At 43.7% G+C, this 21,620-nt stretch overlaps 2 protein-coding genes across 2 annotated transcripts in view; one reads left to right on the top strand and one right to left on the bottom strand.

Moving 5' to 3' along the window:
* The window catches only part of IGFBPL1 (insulin like growth factor binding protein like 1), a 58,677-nt gene extending 49,258 nt beyond the window's left edge, over positions 1-9,419 (top strand). The window contains exons 6-7 of the transcript XR_006388266.1: positions 7,081-7,083; positions 9,409-9,419. The gene's annotated coding sequence lies outside the window, so the exon portion shown is untranslated. The remainder of the gene's footprint in view (positions 1-7,080; positions 7,084-9,408) is intronic.
* ALDH1B1 (aldehyde dehydrogenase 1 family member B1) lies at positions 7,773-14,442 on the bottom strand. The gene is made up of 2 exons (XM_044286156.1): positions 14,347-14,442; positions 7,773-9,370 (listed from the first exon to the last, which is right to left on the bottom strand). The coding sequence occupies exon 2, from the start codon at positions 9,361-9,363 to the stop codon at positions 7,816-7,818; it is 1,548 nt and encodes a 515-aa protein (XP_044142091.1). The 5' UTR covers positions 9,364-9,370; positions 14,347-14,442; the 3' UTR covers positions 7,773-7,815.
* Positions 14,443-21,620: the final 7,178 nt, after the last annotated feature.

The raw sequence follows: 21,620 nt of genomic DNA, 5'->3' as shown, positions 1-21,620 counted from the left end.
GCTGGACCACCACATCGGAGCCACAGTTCTCCCAGGCCACTTTATGGTGACGCTGCATATGTTGACTCAGCGCCGTGGTGCCAACATTGGCACCTTGGCCACGCTTAACCTTCTGCCCACAGATTCGGCAAATGGCCATGTTCACCTTTTCCGGCAGCTTAACAAAAAACTGCCACACTGCCGAGTAGGTGATTTTACCTCCAACACTCAGCACTGACTGGTACAGCCGCTGCCTCCGTGAACCCCTGCACCACTACTTTCTGGGCAGATAGGTTCCTGTGAAACAGATGGTCTACCCCGGGCATGTTTGACTCCCGACCTCCTACTGCTGCCACCCTGCTGACTCCCGGCCATGCTACCGACTTGCTGGCTCCGCCGCTGCCTCACGCACTAGCTGCCACCCTCTTCTCCCAATGATGATGAAGACCCTTTTGGCTCCCAATTGCGATCGGATCATCATTAAGTACTGTCTGCACATCACGGATGTCCTCCTCAACGGTCTATGAGCCAGGAGCCTGACTGCTTGCAACACCAGCTCCCACGCCACTTTCCTCATCACTACTTGCCAGCCTACCGAAGGAGGCGGCAGATGTCTCCTCCAGAACTTGGCTGGGCAGTAGCTGCTGACTGTCTTCTAGTAGTGTCCTCGCTATATAGTGGAGCTGAGCCCACAGCATATAATACTTCTCTGGAAGAGGGAACAGAAAAGGACAGAGGCAGGTTAAGGACAGGTAAGGGCACAGGGCCTGCTCCCAGGCCATGCCAACTAATGGTTGTGTCTGACAAACCCATCGACTCTTGGCTGGGGGTGTGTGATGTCACTTGGGAAGAAGTGGATGACTGAGATAACCATTCAAGAACCGCTGGGTTGCTGGTCAAGACACGACCTCTAGATGACACCGGGAGCTTAGGCCCCTTGCTGCTGCCACACCCCTTTACTCTGCTGCGACCTGTGCCTGCGCCAGAAACATTTAGGCATCTGCCACTCCCCTATGCAGGGACTGGCACTACTCTGTCTGACATACTGTTAGGTCAAATAAATAAATAAATAAAAAGGAAATTAAAACACCTAAAAAAGTCTGTAATTTTCTCACTTCACCAGAAAACAGCTAATAAGATCTTTTTTTTCAAATAATACACGCCAGAGAAGGCTTTAGAACATATAACTGCACCGCTGAATAGCAAATAGGCCCTTACTTTATTCCACTTATTCATAGAAACATAGAAACATAGAATGTGTCGGCAGATAAGAACCATTTGGCCCATCTAGTCTGCCCAATATACTGAATACTATGAATAGCCCCTGGCCCTATCTTATATGAAGGATGGCCTTATGCCTATCGCATGCATGCTTAAACTCCACTGTATTTGCAGCTACCACTTCTGCAGGAAGGCTATTCCATGCATCCACTACTCTCTCAGTAAAGTAATACTTTCTGATATTACTTTTAAACCTTTGCCCCTCTAATTTAAAACTATGTCCTCTTGTATCAGTTTTTCTTCTTTTAAATATTCTCTCTTTTACCTTGTTGATTCCCTTTATGTATTTAAAAGTTTCTATCATATCCCCTCTGTCTCGTCTTTTTTCCAAGCTATACATGTTAAGGTCCTTTAATCTTTCCTGGTAAGTTTTATCCTGCAATCCATGTACTAGTTTAGTAGCTCTTCTCTGAACTCTCTCCAAAGTATCAATATCCTTCTGGAGATATGGTCTCCAGTACTGAGCACAATACTCTAAATGAGGTCTCACTAGTGCTCTGTAGAGCGGCATGAGCACCTCCCTCTGTCTACTGGTAATGCCTCTCCCTATACACCCAAGCATTCTGCTAGCATTTCCTGCTGCTCTATGACATTGTCTGCCTACCTTTAAGTCTTCTGAAATAATGACCCCTAAATCCCTTTCCTCAGATACTGAGGTTAGGACTGGGATGTTAATGTACAAGGTTACAGTCTGTTTAGAAAGGATCGTCAAAACCAGAGAGGGGGAGGGGTCTGCCTTTATGTAAGTCCTGTTTAAAGTCCACAGTCTGAGAAGATATAAGTGAAGGACATGAACATGTGGAGTCACTGTGGGAAGAAATACATGGAGGCAAAAATAATAATAAATTACTAATAGGAGTTTATTATAAACCACCTAATATACCAGAGTCCACAGAACATTTACTACTAAACGAGATAGACGAGGCGTCAAATCATAATGAGGTGGTTATTATGGGGGACTTCAACTACCCAGATATAGACTGGGAAACTGAAAGCTGTACATCTCATAAAGGAAACAGGTTATTGGCAATAAAGAAGATTACCTTTCCCAACTGGTTCAGAACCTGACTAGAGGGACGGCCATACTGGACTTAGTATTAACCAATAGACCTGACAGAACAACAAATGTGCAAGTTGGGGGATACCTGGGAAATAGTGACCATAAAGTAATAAGCTTCCAATTATCCTTCAAACTAGCGTTTCTACAGGGAGGAACAAAAATACCAAACTTCAAAAAAGCACAATTTAGCCAACTAAGATAGGCCATAGGCATAACTAACTGAGACAAAGTCCTCAAAAATAAAAATACTGCCACAAAATTGGATATTTTTAAAAGCATCCTAAAATCTAATTGTGAGAGATACATACCTTATAGGAATAAAGGGTTAAGGAACAAGAAGAAACAAATGTGGATAAATAGAACTGTAAAGAAAGCAATAAATGACAAAAAGAAAGCACCAAAACAGGAGGGTAGCGAGGAAGCACTGAAAAGCTATAAAGGAAAAAAAATTGAATATGCAAAGAACTAATAAAAGCCGCCAAACTAGAGACCGAGAGATTAATTGCCAAAGAGAGCAAAACTAAACCTAAAATGTTCTTAAATTATATAAATGGTAAAAAGTATAAATCTGAAGGTGTCGGCCCTCTACAGAGCAATGAGGGGGAAGTTGCAGAGAGCGACGAGGAGAATGCAAAGCTATTAAATATTGTTTTATCCACTCTATTCACTAAGGAAAATAAACTGTCACATGAAATGCAGACTGTAAAAGTAAATTCCCCATTAAAAGTGCCCTGTCTGACCCAGGAAGAAGTACAACAGCGACTTAAAAAGATTAAAATAGACAAATCACCAGGACCCGATGGCATACACCCCCCATATCCTAAGAGAATTAAGTAATATCTTAGCCAGACCCATATTTCTGATATTTACAGACTCTATACTGACAAGGAGTGTTCCACAGGATTGGCACATAGCAAATGTGGTGGCAATATTTAAAAAGGGTGCAAAAAGAGACCCCGGAAACTATAGGCCGGTAAGTTTAACATCTGTTGTGGGTAAACTGTTTGAAGGTTTTCTAAGAGATGCTATCTTGGAGGATCTCAATGAAAACAAGCAAATAACATCAAATCAGAATGGCTTTAGGAAGGATCGATCATGTCAAATTAATTTTATCAGTTTCTATGAGGAGGTAAGTTTTAGACTTGACAGTGGCGAACCAATGGATGTCGTATATCTGGACTTCTCTAAAACATTTGACATTGTACCAAATAAAAGGTTAGTATAAAAAAAAAAAAGAGAATGCTCAGACTGGGAGAAAATGTCTGTATGTGGGTAAGTAACTGTCTCAATGATAGAAAACAGAGGGTGGTTATTAATGGTACACACTCAGATTGGGTCACTGTCACTAGCGGAGTACCTCAGGGGTCAATGATAGAAAACTGTCTCAATTATAGAAAACAGAGGGTGGTTATTAATGGTACACACTCAGATTGGGTCACTGTCACTAGCGGAGTACCTCAGGGGTCAATATTGGGCCCTATTCTCTTCAATATATTTATTAATGATCTGGTAGAAGGCTTGCACAGTAAAATATACATTTTTGTAGATGACACTAAACTGTGTAAAGTAATTGACACTGAAGAGGACAATATACTGCTACAGATGGATCTGGATAGATTAGAGGCTTGGGCAGAGAAGTGGCAGATGAGGTTTAACACTGACAAATGTAAGGTTATGCACATGGGAAGGAATAATGCAAATCACCCGTACATACTAAATGGTAAAACACTCGGTAACACTGACATGGAAAAGGATCTAGGAATTTTAATAAACAGCAAACTAAACAGTAAAAACCAGTGTCAGGCAGCTGCTGCCAAGGCCAATAAGATAATGGGTTGCATCAAAAGGGGCATAGATGCCCGTGATGAGAACATAGTCCTACCACTTTACAAATCACTAGTCAGACGACACATGGAGTACTGTGTACAGTTCTGGGCTCCTGTGAACAAGGCAGACATAGCAGAGCTGGAGAGAGTTCAGAGGAGGGAAACTATAGTATTAACTGGAATGGGGCAAGTACAGTACCCTGAAAGATTATCAACATTAGGGTTATTCACTTTAGAAAAAAGACGACTGAGGGGAGATCTAATTACTATGTATAAATATATGAGGGGACAGTACAGAGATCTCTCCAATCATCTATTTATCCCCAGGACTGTGACTGTGACGAGGGGACACCCACAAACATAGAAGAGGATTCTTTACTGTAAGAGCAGTGAGACTATGGAACTCTCTGCCTGAGGAGGTGGTGATGGTGACTACAATAAAGGAATTCAAGAGGGGCCTGGATGTATTTCTGGAGTGTAATAATATTACAGGCTATAGCTACTAGAGAGGGGTCGTTGATCCAGGGAGTTATCTGATTGCCTGATTGGAGTCAGGAAGGAATCTTTTCCCCTTAAGTGGGGAAAATTGGCTTGTACCTCACAGTTTTTTTTTTTTTTGCCTTCCTCTGGATCAATTTGCAGGCTAACAGGCCGAACTGGATGGACAAATGTCTTTTTTCAGCTTTATATACTATGTTACTATGTTATCACACAACGGCTAATAAGCCTTTTTTCCCACTAATACAAGCCAAAAAATGCTTTAGAACATATAACTGCACCGCACAAGACATAGAAATATTTCCTTGTGATAAACCCTGTTATTGGCTGTATCAAACAGCACTTACACCCCAATAACAAGAACGGTCTGCTGGTATTACAGAGCTGTATAATGGCAATTTGGATCCCCAGTCAGTGCAGAAAGGTGTAATAATAGGATTGTTCCTATTACCCAGGCTGTACACTCCCCTACTGAACCCTGTTCTGCTTGAACACTGTGGAATGATTCCTCCCTATCCTTTCCCTGAACTTCTATACAGCAAAATAAAAGTTTTCAAGTCTTTTCTACCACTGTCCCTAGTGCCTGCTGACGTCTCTTCCTGCACTATGTACACTGGAAAATGGCTGAATCCAAGATGGCTGAGGCTATTTATAGGGCTGTGACATCACAGGGATGGCTGGCTGCTGATTGGCTGCATGCATGGCATTGTGGGTGATCCCGAGTTCCCAGAGTTCTTTGCTCCATGTCCTAACACGTGCAGCAGCCATTTTAGGAAAAAATGTTATTCGTTACCACAAAGAATGAGGAAATTCGGATTCGGTGCAAATCTAATTTATCCTAAAATTCAGATCGAATTCTACTTCGTCAACTTCCATTCGCTCATCTCTAATTGCCATGATAAGAAAAAGGTTCAGAATACACATTTCTTACACCGTTAGACACAGGTTAGGAATTTATTAAACACGTGCATCAGTTTTCTGAAAAACAAAAGTTGAGAATCTTTTGCTCACACTTCAATGTCTTGTTGTTTTGTACTTTCCTTGTCATTTATAGCAGGCATAGATTTGCATTTCTGGTGTTCAGATATCCCACAGCATCCAGTAGATTACACTGGTCCTAATAAATCTCTGCTAGTAAATAAAATATTCATAAGAGCAATGTAATATTATTTCTTTAACCCCTTCCCTACAAGCTCTGTACATGTACAACGCAGCGGCAAGGAAATTAACGACCAGCGCCATACTACTATGCTGCGCTGATTAGGCTTCAGCATTGGTGAAAGCACCAATGCCGACGGTTTAACCCCTTAAATGTCACAGTTAAGGCTGGCAGCAGCATCTAAGAGGTTAACAAACAGCAGGCTTCCTCTCTCAACCCACAGGCTCCCCGCGATGCGATCGTTGGGTGCAAATGGTTGCCAATGCAGCCGGAATCCTTATAAAAGCCTCCTACCCTGACAGCTATGGAAGCCTAGGAGGCCCATCCTCAGGCTGTGTCATAGGTGAACTGTCAGTGTGAAACCTACAGTTTCAATGAAGTACAATACATTTAGATCTGTTATTGCTTTTTGTGGGGGTACTAGAGGTGATTTTAATTGGTGGGAGATTCCCCCCCCAAAAAAAAATGTGAACCTTTTTACCATCTGTTTTGAAAATTAGTAAAAATAAAGAAACATATATATTTTAATATGACATTAAATTATTCCAAATGTCCCCACTATATGAATCATACACATAAGAAAAAGGACAGTAATACAATTTTATAATAATAGATAGGAAATGAAAATTACACAAACGAAACAAAGCAAGTACAAAGCACCACGGTGTGAAGACATAATTATATACTGGTCATCATAACAGAACCACAGGTTACAGAAAATTAAAGAGTGTGTGTCTCTCAATCATTTTGTAATTGCTCCGTCATTGCTTTCACTGTTCTCCATTTTGTAATACAGAGCTTCAAATTCCACGTATAGTGTTGAACTATAAAATTCTAGCTGCCTCTAGGGGGCGCTTAGGAGACTCTGATGCATTATTTAGTGTAAAGACATATAATCAATCAGATGAGATAGAAAAAAACATTAATATTCAAGGATGGATAATATTTAAGTATTGCAAACAAAACCTCACTTGCTGGCCGTCACAAAGCTTGAATCTGTACCACTTCACCAGTATAAAAGCCCTTTAGATACAGAGCACGTGCCTCCAACTGGTTCAGAATTCACATGCTTCTTCTAAGTGATGGTCAACACTTTATTGCTATGGAGTTGTTCATTTATGGTAGTTAACTGGGAATATATCGTATATCATTATTGCATTTATGTGCTTATCAAATAATGTCAGAGTGCGTAATATCATAGCTTTGGTAACACCCAGCTGTCAATGTATTCATGGAGTTGGAGAAGGAATAATATTGGAACAGCACAATATGAAGAGCTAGTAAAAGGTGCATCATCACAGTTTTTTCATATAGTTCCATGATATGAGATGTATTTAAATATTCCATAATTACTTATAGATTCTGTACAATCCGTGAGGAAAAAACCTATATGTGTGTCTGTCTACAAAATCAGTAGCAGATAGAGGTAAAGTATGAAACCAAAGTCGGTTAAAGGGGTTAACTGTTGTTTTTAGCAGATATGCTCATGTTGTTGCTTACTGCATGTGCATCCTCTTTTTTTTTCAATTTGGACCCTCCTGACTCATATGACTTATATGACAGCCTATATATGTAGCATTTCTAGTTGCTTTATCCGACCAAACTTCTCCTTTCTCTTACACAGCTTAAGCACCGCCCCTAGCAACCCAGCTAGTTTATAGCTCCTCCATGCCGCTATTTACATATATATATACACTTCTCTATCACTTGCTGCTTTGACACGCCCATAGACATGACATCACAGGAAATAAGAAATAGCTGGGTGGACATGGTCATGTGACCACAGCACAGAACGGAAGATAGGCGTGATGAAGATAAAAGAAATGCATTACAAAATTATTTTAATGGAGGTTGTTACACTCTGGAAAATCTCTTTAAGGTAGTTATATAAATTTGAATAATGGTGATAGTAAATACAAATAGAATATTGGTATTAAATCTGAATTATTTTGATGAATTTTACGTGTTATATATTGTACATTTTTGCACATTCTTTCTAGTCTTTCAAATTGCTAAGAATTCTTTTGTGGAATTTTTATTGTCACACATTTCACTTCTGTGTAAGCTTTAAGTCCATCCTCTCCAAGCTCTCTTCCATTTCCCGATTCTTTATAGCCACCAAATGGTGTCTGACAACCCACAATATTATAAGTATTGACCCACACTGTACCGGCTTGTAATGCTTGAGTGAAACACATTGCCTTATCTAAGTCTTTAGTGAATATACCCGCTGCCAGTCCATATTTCGAGTTATTTGCTCTTTCAATAACTTCATCTATCTTTCGAAATTTAAATACTGATTGTACAGGGCCAAATATTTCTTCCTTTGCAATCCTCATGTCATCCTGGACATCAGAAAAGACGGTTGGCTTGATAAAAAAGCCTTCATTCCCATGACGCTCTCCACCACACATTAGCTTGGCTCCTTCCTTTTGACCACTTTTAATGTAGTCCAAAATTTTATCAAATTGTTTCTTATCTATTTGTGGCCCATGTTCTGTGTCTAATTCAAAGGGGTCTCCAGTTCTTCTTGATTTGGCTTTCTCAATGGTCCTTTCTAAAAACTCATTGTAAATGGATTCTTCAACGTAGGTTCTGGAGCCTGCAGAGCAGCACTGACCCATATTAAAAAACAGAGCTTCATGACATTGCTTTACTGCTTCGTCCAGGTCAGCATCTGCAAGGACAATACATGGGCTTTTTCCACCAAGTTCCAGTGTTACTCTTTTAAGATTTGATTCCCCAGCTGCTCGTTGAATTAGTCGGCCAACTTTGGTGGAGCCTGTGAAGGCAACTTTGTCAACGTTCATGTGTCTTGATATTGCTTCCCCTGCAGTAGGCCCAAAGCCAGTTAAGATGTTCACCACACCAGGAGGGAATCCAGCTTCCTTTATTAAAGAAGCTACATATAAAGCAGAGAGTGGTGTCTGCTCAGCAACTTTCATGACAACTGTGTTTCCAGTGGCTAGTGCTAGTGCAAGTTTCCAGCTCTGCATTACCAATGGGAAATTCCATGGAATAATTTGACCACAAACTCCAACTGGTTCATGCCTGGTATAGCAAAAGTAATTTCCATCTATAGGGATAGTCTTTCCATGCCATTTGTCTGCAAACCCTGCAAAATACCTATATATCTTGATTGTTTCCCCAACATCCATATTATAAGACATTGAAATGGGTTTACCATTATCCAGACTTTCCAAGGAGGCCAAATATTCTCTATCTCTCTCTATAAGATCTGCAAGACGATTCAAAAGCTGACCTCTTCGTGACGCATCCATACAGCGCCAGGGAGATCCCAGCTTGAAGGCCTGCTTTGCAGCAACAACCGCAAGATCTACATCAGCCTTGTCTGCTTCTGCCACTTCAGTAATGATAGTTCCAGTAGATGGGTCCACAGTTGGAAATGTCTTCCCACTGACTGCATTATGCCACTCATTGTTTATGAACAGTTTTGTATAATGCACTTTGTCCAGTGGCTTCTCTATTTTTTTAACAGAATAATGAGCTACAAAATTAAGTAAAGCTGAAGCATGGCAGCGAGCCTGGAAATGGAGCATGGTTTCTCTAGAAAAGAAATATGTTACTAAATACAGCATATATAGTTTAAAAGATTAATAGCTACAAAGCGAGTGATAAACATCCTGCCATATATGCTACCTTATATGATGGATGTACATTTGTATGTGCAGAAGCAGTACTTCTTTTGATAATGTGAATGGATCCTTTTTGCCACAAGTACACTATGGATAACTATACGGGTACTGCCACACACGGTGGAGTTTCATTAGCTAATATTAAAGGGTTGTCTCACTTCAGCAAATGGCATGTATCATGTAGAGAAAGTTACTACAAGCAACCATATTGCTTCTTTTGCTGGTTTGATTAATTTTTCCATCACCTTATACCCTACTTGTTTCCATGGTTACGACCAACCTGAAATCCAGCATCGGTGGCAGTGCTTGCACACTATAGGAAAAGGCACCAGCCTACGAGCACTCTCGTGGGCCTGGCCACCAGAGAGTCCGGCACTTTTTACTATAATGCACAGTCACGGCCACCATTGTTGGAATGTAGGGTGGTCATAACCAGGTATAGGATTCAGCCGGTTCGCTCCGGTTCACCAGATCCGGTTGTAAAATTACAGCCGGATCGGAGAACCGTGTTGCTGACTGAATCCCGATCCGAAGCTCGGCAGCAGCAGCAGCAGGTCAGGGGAAGATGCAGCAGAGCAAGGGAGAGGCGTCTCCCTTTCCTGCTCTTCTGATAGGCTGCAGGCACTAGGCTTGAGCCAAGATTTGTACCGCGTGGGACACAGGCCGGAAGAGGCCTGCAACGCTACCAGCATGGAGGTAAGTATTAGTGTGTTTTTTTTTCTTTTATGTGGCGTGCTATGGGGGCATCAACTGTGGGAGTTACTGGCACATGATGGGGAACACTATGGGGGCATTACTGGCACATGATGGGGAACACTATGGGGGCATTACTGGCACATGATGGGAAACACTATGGAACATTACTGGCACATGATGGGGGACCCAATGGGGAGCATTACTGGCACATGATGGGGGATACTATGGGAGCATAACTGGCACATGATGGGGGACACTGTGGGGGCATTACTGGCACATGATGGGGGGATTACCGGCACATGATGGGCAATACTATGGGGGCATTAGTGACACATGATGGGGGATACTTTGGGGGCATTACTGGCACCTGATGGGGGATACTATAGGGCCATTACTGGCACATGATGGGGGAATCTATGGGGCATTACTCGTACATGATGGGGGAAATTATGGGGACATTACTGGCACATCATTGGGGACACTATAGGAGAAAGTACTGGCACATCATGGGGGACACTATGGGGGCATTACTGGCACATCATGGGGGACCCTATGGGGTATCTACTGGGGGGCACTACTGGCACATGGGAGACACTATGGGGGTATCTACTCGGGCATTGCTGGCACATGGGGGACACTATGGGGGCATCTACTGGCACATCCTTGGGGACACTATGGGGGTCATCTACTGGGGGCATTGCTGGCACATGGGGGACACTATAGGGGCATTACTGGCACATCATGGGGACACTATGGGGGCATCTTATACTGGCACATTATGGGGACACTATGATGTTGGAGGGGGGGCACACTATGGGGGCATATTATGGGGGCACTAAGACGGGGCATTTATAGTGGCACATTCTGGGTAACACTATGGGGGAATATTATACTGGCACATTATGGGGGCACTATAGGGAAGAGGAGAAGAGCACTATGCGGGCATTTACTGGGGACATTATATAGGAGTATTTTATACTTGCACACATTATAGGGGCACTATGGGGACATTAGCTCAACTGGGGGGCACTGAGGGAATTTTTTTGTACTGGCATACAGAACGGGAGCATTTTTGAACTAGTGCACATTATTATTATTGAAGGTGGCAGGTGAGTTGTTAAGAAGGTAGGAGGATGATGAAAAAGTAGGAACCTAAGATGTCTTTTGTCAAACTGCAGAGACGAGAGATGGGTGAAAAATCATCATGGCGGTCTGGTCTCAAAGGAGAAGATGAAGAAAAAGAAGGTCTGCATCAGAGGAGAAGCTACTTGATGTAAGATGTATGTGGTGCTGTATTCTGGATAGCACAGAATATAATATGTCTGCAAATATGTCTTTAGTGCTAGGTACAAATGTGTATAAAATGTATATGGTGTAGGTAATGCTACTGTAAGTGTAGCCTAGGTGTCATTTATATACTGTATGGTGTATATTGTATATGTGATTATATGAGTGTAGTGTCTATATAGTCTGTTTATGTATGCATACCTCCCAACCATTCCAGATCTGGCATAACTACTGTGTGGGGGGCACAATGGAGACTAAGCAGGGTTGGGACATGTACAGATAGACATTGGGAGGAGTTAGAGGTGTGAGCCAGTGCTGTAAAAAAAAAAAACTTTGTGCGACACTGATAGTTTAGCTCCTTAGGCTTTTTAAAAGTTTTGTGGTATGTGTGTGTAGTGTATACATGGTGTATTTATGTATGTATATGGTGTATTTATGTGTATGTGTGTTGCATATATATGGTGTATATGTAAACATGTGTCGTGACGCGGCGTGTCTGCCGTTGAGTAGGGAACCTGTTGCTAAAAATTTGAATCCCACCCGTGGTCATAACCCCTGGAAACGAGCAGTGTATAATGTGATGGAAAATGAATCCAGCCAGCAAAGGAGACAATATGGACAATCACAACACATTAGTAATTGTCTTGTATTGTCTTGCTCTACATGATAAATACCATTTTCTATAGTGAGACAGCCCATTTAAATGGCTTCTAAGAGCTTGCTGTATAATCATGACGTAGAAGAGTCACGTGCTGCTGGAGAAGAGTCACGGTTATTCATGAGCTACCTGATTATGATTGGAAGTTCTATCCTAAGTTGTCCCCCAATCATCAGCAGGTGATGAGAACTGGCAGCGCGTGATTATTTTCCACCATGGTCTGCAATGATTATACAGCAAGTTCATGGCATCCAGTTAATATTAACTCATGAGTGACCGAGCGCTGAAATCAGTGATTCTGTCACTACTTGATGTTGCCCTCAGTGAAGACTGCATAAAGTTGATGACAGGTTTCTTTTAAGAAAAGGCTGGAACATTGTCTTTGGTTTCTTTGTCAGGATGATTACCCAAACTATTCTTTTATGACAGCGATATATACAAGGATAAAAGCTGTCCTTATAGTAATTAGCATTTTATTTGTTTGAAAATTCCTTTGAATGTGAAGAATTAATAAATGTTAGGATCATGTACGTAAAGCCTGTAGTTTATCATATCATGTCTGGCACTTTGTATTAGGCTACATTCACACAATGAAAAACGGATGTGTGAGGGACGTTTTATTAATGGCCGTCACATGACCATTTTAAGAACAATGGTATTCTATAGGTTATGCATACTGCAGGTTTTTTTTGATGGCCGATGAATAACGGACATCAAAAAATGGAACATGTTCTATCCTGTCCGTTTTCACTGACTGACAGCCCCCATATAATTGAATAGGACCGTTTTTTAACATGCGTTTCTCAAAAAGGCACCAGTGAAAAAATTTTCGTTCAAAACTGACAGTTAATTCGTCTTTCACTTTGTGTGAATGTAGCCTTATGGTATGTGTTGGAGCATTTATTTTTAGTAAGCTATATCAGATATATTCATGAATGTCTATGTTGCAGCCAGTGATACAAATGCTAAAACACTTCTGGGTGCAGGTAAGAAATAATGCTCAGACCTGTAGGCATTCCATATACAGCCATGAAGTGGCTCCATTTACTTAAAGCACACCTTTGGCATTATGGGGGAGATTTATCAAAACCGGAGTAACGGAAAATTGGCTTAGTTGTCCACAGCAACCAATCAGATTCCACCTTTTATTTTTTTTCAGAGCCCCTTTGAAAAATGAAAGGTGGCAACTAAGTCTGTGTTCCTTTACAATCATTTTGATACATCTCCCACTCCTATATCTTTATGGGAAGCAGCTATCAGCGTATGCACAGTGAAGTGAGGGGTGCTGGCTCCGGCTGGCTGTGCCCTGCTGTGGCATGGATGATATACCTGGCCTTTGGGCCATCAATCAAACCTGAAGAGGGACCAACCAGCCTGACTCTTCTGAGGAGCAGCTCCAGTATTGTACTGCATGGACTGTCAGTGTATTACACGGTGTAATACACTGATAGTTTGCTGGCTGGGCCTCATAGGCCTCCGTACATGCCGGTCCCCAAGGCCTTTGAATGGCTTGGGGCTGCCATGGCAACCATCAGGTCCCTGCCAGGATAGATGAGGAGAGGGAGCGCAAACCTTCCATATGCCACGGTCAGTGCTGAGCGTGGCATATGAGGGGTTAATCCACTGGTTATCAGTAACAGCCGGATTCGTGCTGCTGATTGTGGCCCCGCACATGGGGAGGGAAGGACCACAGGATGAGAATGCTCATCCTGGGGCACAAAGTACCGGCCATTTAGGGTGAGCATTCTCGTCCTGGGTCCTTAGGGGTTAAAAAGAATTTAAGAGAGGAATCCGAAGTGGGCTTTGGTACTTATGACCATACAGGTTATTTAAAGTGGTGCTGAATCTTCCACTCTATGAATGAACATCGATATAAACCTGCCACCTTCCTGAGTAATAGACCAGTAGCAGGTTTGGGGACCTGAATTCACAATACAGGTTTCATTTAAATAAGCCAATTCAATTTTCAATGCCATGCTTGGAGGGGAATCTGTTTTGTCCTGTGTTGTGCCTATATAATAATTGTGCTATCCATGATGTGCGGAGATAAAGATGGAAACGCTGGACTCGATATAACTCACTGCTTCATCCATCGTTACTGCTGAGTACATAATAGCAAGGCTCATCACTGCAAGGCAAGTGAAAAACGCTGCTTCCTCCTGCTCTGAAAATGAGATTGCTGCAGGTTCTTAAAATATGAGAAATATTACCAGAAAGCGCCTATTGTGATAAAAATGAATACTCACCATGTACCAGTCTAGTCACAGATAAAAGCCGTCAGGGAGCCCTTTTATCTCCTGCCTCATCTCGCTGGTTCTTCTAGTACAAATTATACGAGGGAGGAGATCCTATTCTTTGTCCTCTCCCTCTTTATGTCAATAAGCCAGTAGGATACATCAGTGACTGTAACCAGCTTTTCCAGCACAGAGAGAGAAAACCCAACCTAATCTGTAAATGTGTATGTACAGCTCTTGTCTGTATAATCAGATAGTAGTTCTCTATGTACTGATCTATGACTGTCTTAGCCCACAGGAGAAACCTTTTGACATATTTCTATTTAAAAGTTGCATAGTTTATAAGGTGGAAAAATTACATGTTAACCAAGAATAAACTATAATCCTACTGTGTTGACCCAGAGGAGGTCCAAAAAATCCTATCAGATGGTTGCCAGCAGTGATGGTCAGTTTGCAGTGTTCACCAGCGAACACATGCGGGCTGCCATCTGGACTTACCCGTCCGGTGATGCACAGGTAAGCCCTTACCTGTGCCGCGAGCTGGTCTGAAACAAATGCAGTCACCGGGAGCAGGCAGTTCAGAGAACAGCCCGATGAAGGCCCCCCGGCGCCTGTTCTCGGAACTGCCTGCTCCCGTTGACTGCATTTGATTTCAGACCGGCTCCCGGCACAGGCACAGGTAAGGGCTTACCTGTGCATCGCCGGACGGGTGGGTCTACTTTACTAAAGATGGCAGCCCACATGTGTTCGCTGGCGAACACTGCGAACTGACCATCACTGGTTGCCAGTTGCCTTTTATTAGGAGGAAAATTTCTTCTTGACACCAATTCTGGCAGTCAGAATAAATTTGTGGATCAATAACTTATCTATAGTAATATAGTACTCATATTATGAAATCTTTCAAGAAGAGCAGGTAGGAACCACTTTAACTTGCGCAATGAACCAATCATCACAATGTCCTGTGGCAATGAGATCCCTAATCTCACTGCTCTAACAGAAAAGAATCTCCTTCTAGAATGATGTTGAAACCTTCCTTCCTTTATATATACATTGTGTCCTCTTGTGTTAAATACAGAACTGGCTATAAAAAGATCGAATGATCTCTGTATGGGGCATGGCCTGGCCAGCAATGTGATCAGATGCACACTGTGAGAGGTCCTACACCTATCCTGATAAATATCCAGATCATGGGCTTAATATTTGGATTTTGGTCAAAATAAGGTTATTACCCTTGGAGGATCTTTCAGGTGTCAGAGCAGAATGTGGACACACTATGACTGCATCAATAAGGCAGCTGGAGGCCTGGAGCAGGAGGCTCATCCTAGTAGCCACATTTTCCAACAGGAAAAAAATTGAACATGTCCTAATCTTGTCCGCAATTGCGGCCAAGGATAGGCAGTTCTATGGGGGTGGCGGCCGGGTGTATTGCGGATCCGCAATACTCTATGGACGTGTGAATGGACCCTCAAAGATATATGTATTACAATTGCATTCTTTTCTTGAAGCATGGAATACAGAAAGTTTCCAAGCGTACAACTTCAGTTGAAGGGTCAATTAGTGACCTGGAGGATAGAGTTGCTCCAGTAATGCATGATGTCAGAATGCATGATCAAGCTATAGCAATGCTAACGGCCAAAGTAGACAACCTTGAAAATAGATTCTGGGACACATCAATGTATGCTTGGTGGGGCCGTGGGGGGTCCTGGAATCGGTGGAGCAGGTTAACCTCACAGATTATTTTCAGACATGGTTGCAAAATATTTTTGGTAAAAGGCCCTGACACTTTTATATTCAGTGGAGTAGCTGCAGGTAGTGAGGAGACAAATGCTGGGCACAGGAGCTGACAGAGGAGTTCTGAAGAGCATTGCACGACAGGTAGGGGGAAGATCTTGTGTGTATCAGCAGTGTCATTGTACAGCTTGGATCTGTAGTCCTACACATACAACATGCTTCTGGGTCTCCCAGAAGGCAGACATGTCAATTAGGGCAGACTTATTCACGCCCCTTGCAGAGCAGGGGGAGGGGCAGACAGGGGCAGACTGACAACTCATGGGGCCACTGGGCAATAGGAGATTATGGGGCCCCTGTGTCCCCGCCCACCCTCAAGCCACACCCACCCACATATCGCTCCTACATCACCTACACTTGGTACAAAATTTCTCTTTACTATGTTCAAAATAAATGTTTACTATTTTTTTTTAAAAATCACGCCCTCCACCACAACACAAGCGTATCTCAGACTCAGTGTATCACACTGCTCCACAGCAATACAACTCACAGTAATGTGTGATGTGCAAGTACACAGATCACATCAGCAATAAAATGCATAGAAAAGTGCAGTGTGTGAGTATCGCAAGCTCTACAGCAATATAAGTCACAGGAATGTGCAGTATGTGAGTGTATTACAGATCACCTCATCAATACAATGCACAGGAATGTGCAGTGTGTGAGTATATCATAGCCAACCCACTGCTTTCCCATAGGGAAGCATTGGGAGGCTATTGCGCATGCGTGGCTTCATAGAGATGCTTTGAATCATTGCATTTCTATGAGGAGTATTGTCACGACCCTTGGTCATGGTCGTGACTCCTTGGGAGCCGCATGCAGTTGCCCGTGGTTTGGTGTTGTGTCAACCGCAGCTGGGGACACTTAGTTGATTGCCTCAAGTGCGGTTTCCGCGGACAACAGGTATGCATGCGGTTGCCCTTGGCAACGTGTGTTTGTGTGCACGGGGGTGGTTGTGTGTATTTCCCTTTAAGTTGCTGTCTTCCCTTCCCTGGTGTGTGAAGGGTTAACTTCCTTCCTAGTGTGTGTGTGCACTGGGTGTGTCTGACTGTGGGTGTGGCTACTTGGCCCTATATAGCCTCAGTGGAGGGCAGTAGTCAGAGAGGGTGCTTCAGCCATGCTTGCTGGAGACATCCTCCTGGTTACTTTACCATCTGCCAGTGGGGGCCACCCTTCTGGTCATACTGTCACGGCTGGGGATGGGGGAAACCCTCAGCCGTGCGGTACCCGTAGATGTTTGGTCGCTGCTTGGCCAGGACCACAGGATCAGGGAGCAGGTCACCTCCTAAAGCCTCCCTAATCTGACCCTAACTCCTAGCGGCATGAGCCGACCTTAAAGGTAGGAGGACTCATGCTCTGGAACCTCGGGTCCCTACTAACCCTCCGCAGGTCCCTAAGCTAGGAGCTGGGTAGACTACCTGTTCCTCCTGGACATGGAGGAACAGGAGCCTAGAATGGCCAAGCTGTAAATAAGGGGAATCTAATACAACTTATGGCAGTGGCAGGTACGTGGAAACTACAACCTCACCTACCTGCCACAGACACACACAGTCCACACCCACAGTCAGACACACCCAGTGCACACACACACTAGGAAGGAAGTTAACCCTTCACACACCAGGGAAGGGAAGACAGCAACTTAAAGGGGTTGTCCGGGTTCAGAGCTGAACCCGGACATACCCTTATTTTCACCCCGGCAGCCCCCCTGAGCCTAGCATCGGAGAATCTCATGCTCCAATGCGCTCCCGTGCCCTGCGCTAGATCGCGCAGGGCACAGGCTCTTTTGTTTTCAATAACACACCGCCGGGCGGTAACTTCCGCCCGGCAGTGTGTTCGGTGACGTCATCGGCTCTGAGGGGCGGGCTTTAGCTCTGCCCTAGCCATTTTACTGGCTAGGGCAGAGCCAAATCCCGCCCATCAGTGCCAGTGACGTCACCGGGGTTCCTGTCAGCCCCATGGAGAGCCCCGGTACGTCACCGGAACTCTGAGAAAATGCCTTTGCCCTGTGCAATTTAGCGCAGGGCAAAGGAGAGCATCGGAGCATGAACTGCTCCGATGCTCATGTCAGGGGGGCTGCCTGGGTGAAAATGGAGGGCTGTCCAGGTTCAGCTCTGAACCTGGACAACCCCTTTAAAGGGAAATACACACAACAACCCCCGTGCACACAAGCACACGTTGCCAAGGGCAACCGCACGCATACCTGTTGTCCGCGGCAACCGCACTTGAGGCAATCAACTAAGTGCCCCCAGCTGCGGTTGACACAACACCAAACCACGGGCAACTGCATGCGGCTCCCAAGGAGTCACGACCATGACCAAGGGTCATGACAAGTATTTAGCGTGAATGCCAGTGTTGCAACACTGGACTAGGAAGCACCTCCCGTTTGATGAGTGGCCGTCTGATGAGTGACCACTAGAGGTGTTTCTTGGCAGTAATGTAAATATTGCCTTTTTTCTGAAAAGGCAGTGTTTACATTAAAAAGCTTGAAGAGACATGCTATAGACACCAGAACTACTACGTTTAGCTGTTGTGGTTCTGGTGACTATAGCATCCCAATCAGCACAAAAAAAATCAAATACAATGGCTATATCATTATTAAAAAAATTAAAAAAGCACAACTTCTGACACAAATATATAGTATTTTGCAGATGACTTTTTTTTTTACAATATGCAGATAGTACTGTACCCCTCCAATCCCCCCTCCCCCCCCCCCTTCTTCATCCCCCCACCCCCTTCTCCAACCACCCAGCACCCTTACTCACATAAAACAAGTCATTTATACAAACCGGATTCCCAAAAAGTTGGGACACTAAACAAATTGTGAATAAAAACTGAATGCAATGATGTGGAGATGGCACCACAAACAGGAATGCTATTGTAAAGGAAATCACAGAATGGGCTCAGGAATACTTCCAGAAACCATTGTCAGTGAACACAATCCACCGTGCCATCCGCCGTTGCCAGCTGAAACTCTACAGTGCAAAGAAGAAGCCATTTCTAAGCAAGATCCACAAGCTCAGGCATTTTCACTGGGCCAGGGATCATTTAAAATGGAGTGTGGCAAAATGGAAGACTGTTCTGTGGTCAGACGAGTCACGATTCAAAGTTATTTTTGGAAATCTGGGGCGCCATGTCATCCGGACCAAAGAGGACAAGGACAACCCAAGTTGTTATCAACGCTCAGTTCAGAAGCCTGCATCTCTGATGGTATGGGGTTGCATGAGTGCGTGTGGCATGGGCAGCTTGCATGTCTGGAAAGGCACCATCAATGCAGAAAAATATATTCAGGTTCTAGAACAACATATGCTCCCATCCAGACGTCATCTCTTTCAGGGAAGACCCTGCATTTTTCAACAAGATAATGCCAGACCACATTCTGCATCAATCACAACATCATGGCTGCGTAGGAGAAGGATCCGGGTACTGAAATGGCCAGTCTGCAGTCCAGATCTTTCACCTATAGAGAACATTTGGCGCATCATAAAAAGGAAGGTGCAACAAAGAAGGCCCAAGGCCAAGACGATTGAACAGTTAGAGGCCTGTATTAGACAAGAATGGGAGAGCATTCCTATTTCTAAACTTGAGAAACTGGTCTCCTCGGTCCCCAGACGTCTGTTGAGTGTTGTAAGAAGAAGGGGAGATGCCACACAGTGGTGAAAATGGCCTTGTCCCAACTTTTTGGGGATTTGTTGACACCATGAAATTCTGATTCAACATATTTTTCCCTTAAAATGGTACATTTTCTCAGTTTAAACTTTTGTTCCGTGATTTATGTTCTATTCTGAATAAAATATTAGAAGTTGGCACCTCCACATCATTGCATTCAGTTTTTATTCACGATTTGTATAGTGTCCCAACTTTTTGGGAATCCGGTTTGTATAATATAGCTTACAGTGAATTACTGTAAATACTTACAGTTCTGAAGACTCCAGCAGGCTCAGGATCAGTGCTCTGGGCAGTGGACAGCTGGGCTCAGGGCTGGAAGTAGGCACCGCTCTGCAGTTCAGAAAGGAGACCTATCGAAGACGCACCTAGGTTTTAGAGGGGGACAATAAGAAAAAAAAAAATTCATTACACCTCAGGTCAGACCACCAATCAGACCCCAATGTTAATCAGACCTCAGCTGACAGCCCCAATCAGACCCCCAATGTTAATCAGACCCTAATAAGACCCCTGCTCAGACCCCAATGTAAATGACCCCCAATCAGACCTCAGATGAGAGCCCCATGCCTCTCATCACCCCCATATCAGCCTCCATGCCTCTCATTAGCCTTCATAAACTGCCCTTATGCCTCTCAGCCCCCATTATCAGCCCTTTTGCCTCTCATCAGCCCCCATTATCAGCCCTTATGCCTCTCATCAGCCCCCATTATGCCGCTCTTAGCCCCCATTATGCCTCTCAGGCCCCATTATGCCTCTCAGCCAGCCCCCATTATGCCTCTCAGCCAGCCCCCATTATGCCTCTCAGCCAACCCCCATTATGCCTCTCAGCCAGCCCCCATTATGCCTCAAAATGGAAGCGCTGATTAGTATTCACGGTGAGTTCTTCACTATGTGAGCCATGCCGCTTGCATAGTGAAGGATAGGATCGGGACATACACGGAGCCGGCGGAGCGGAGGCAGTGGTGAGCTGGGCCTGACGGGGTCCCCTAGTGGCCGCGGGCCCTCGGTCCATGCCCGAGTGGCCTAATGGTCAGTCCGCCCCTGGGGACAGAGATTGTTGTTATTGCAGGTAAACAAAGGGCCAGAAGAGAACCAGGGAAATTAGGAAAAATATTTGTTTTTTACCTACAACTTGCTTAGCTCAGTTATATATTGCTGCCCATCCGATTTACAGTGCTATATATTTTTTTTTTCAGAACTCGGACAACCCCCTTAATGGATGTAAAATAGCATTTTACCCAGATTTTTCTGCAGAGATTTAAATGAGCGCAGTATCCTTACATTAAGAGGTGGATATGAAAACTTCAATTGTCCTATGTAATGTTATATCCTGCTAAGCTACAGTGCATTTGGAAAGTCTTCAGACCTTTTAGCTTTTTCACATTTTATGTGGCAGCCTTGTGCTAAAATAATGAAAGATCAAATGTTTCCTAATCATTCTGCACTCAATACCCAAAATAAGTGAAAAAAGCATATTAGAAATCTTTGCTAATTTATTGAAAATGTGGATCTAAAATATTGCATTGGCATAAATATTACGACCATTCGCTCAGGACTTAGTTGAAGCACCTTTGGCAGTGATTATAGCCACCAGTCTTCATGGGTATGATGCCACAAGGTTTGCCCACCTGGATTTGAGAATTTTCTTGGCCATTCTTCTCTGCAGATCCTCTACCTTGTCACGTGCTGGAGGCCCAGGGCAGACCTCCAAAACATCTTGCAAGTAAGACACCGGCAGATACAGACCAGGGACCAACAGCTTACACATGTAATAAGTAAACATGACAGTAACATATACAGGTTAGGCAATAGTGGTAGCAATACTACAGAACCAAGTG

The sequence above is a fragment of the Bufo gargarizans genome, chromosome 1 (genome assembly GCF_014858855.1).
Source record: "Bufo gargarizans isolate SCDJY-AF-19 chromosome 1, ASM1485885v1, whole genome shotgun sequence".
Lineage (NCBI taxonomy): Eukaryota > Metazoa > Chordata > Amphibia > Anura > Bufonidae > Bufo > Bufo gargarizans.
Note: the sequence above shows the minus strand (reverse complement) of the source record. Positions and strands in the feature narration are given on the sequence as shown.

Bases quoted from the DNA above. Each gene is read 5' to 3' on its own strand.
- ALDH1B1 (XM_044286156.1), bottom strand. From the start codon at position 9,363: ATGCTCCATTTCCAGGCTCGCTGCCATGCTTCAGCTTTACTTAATTTT.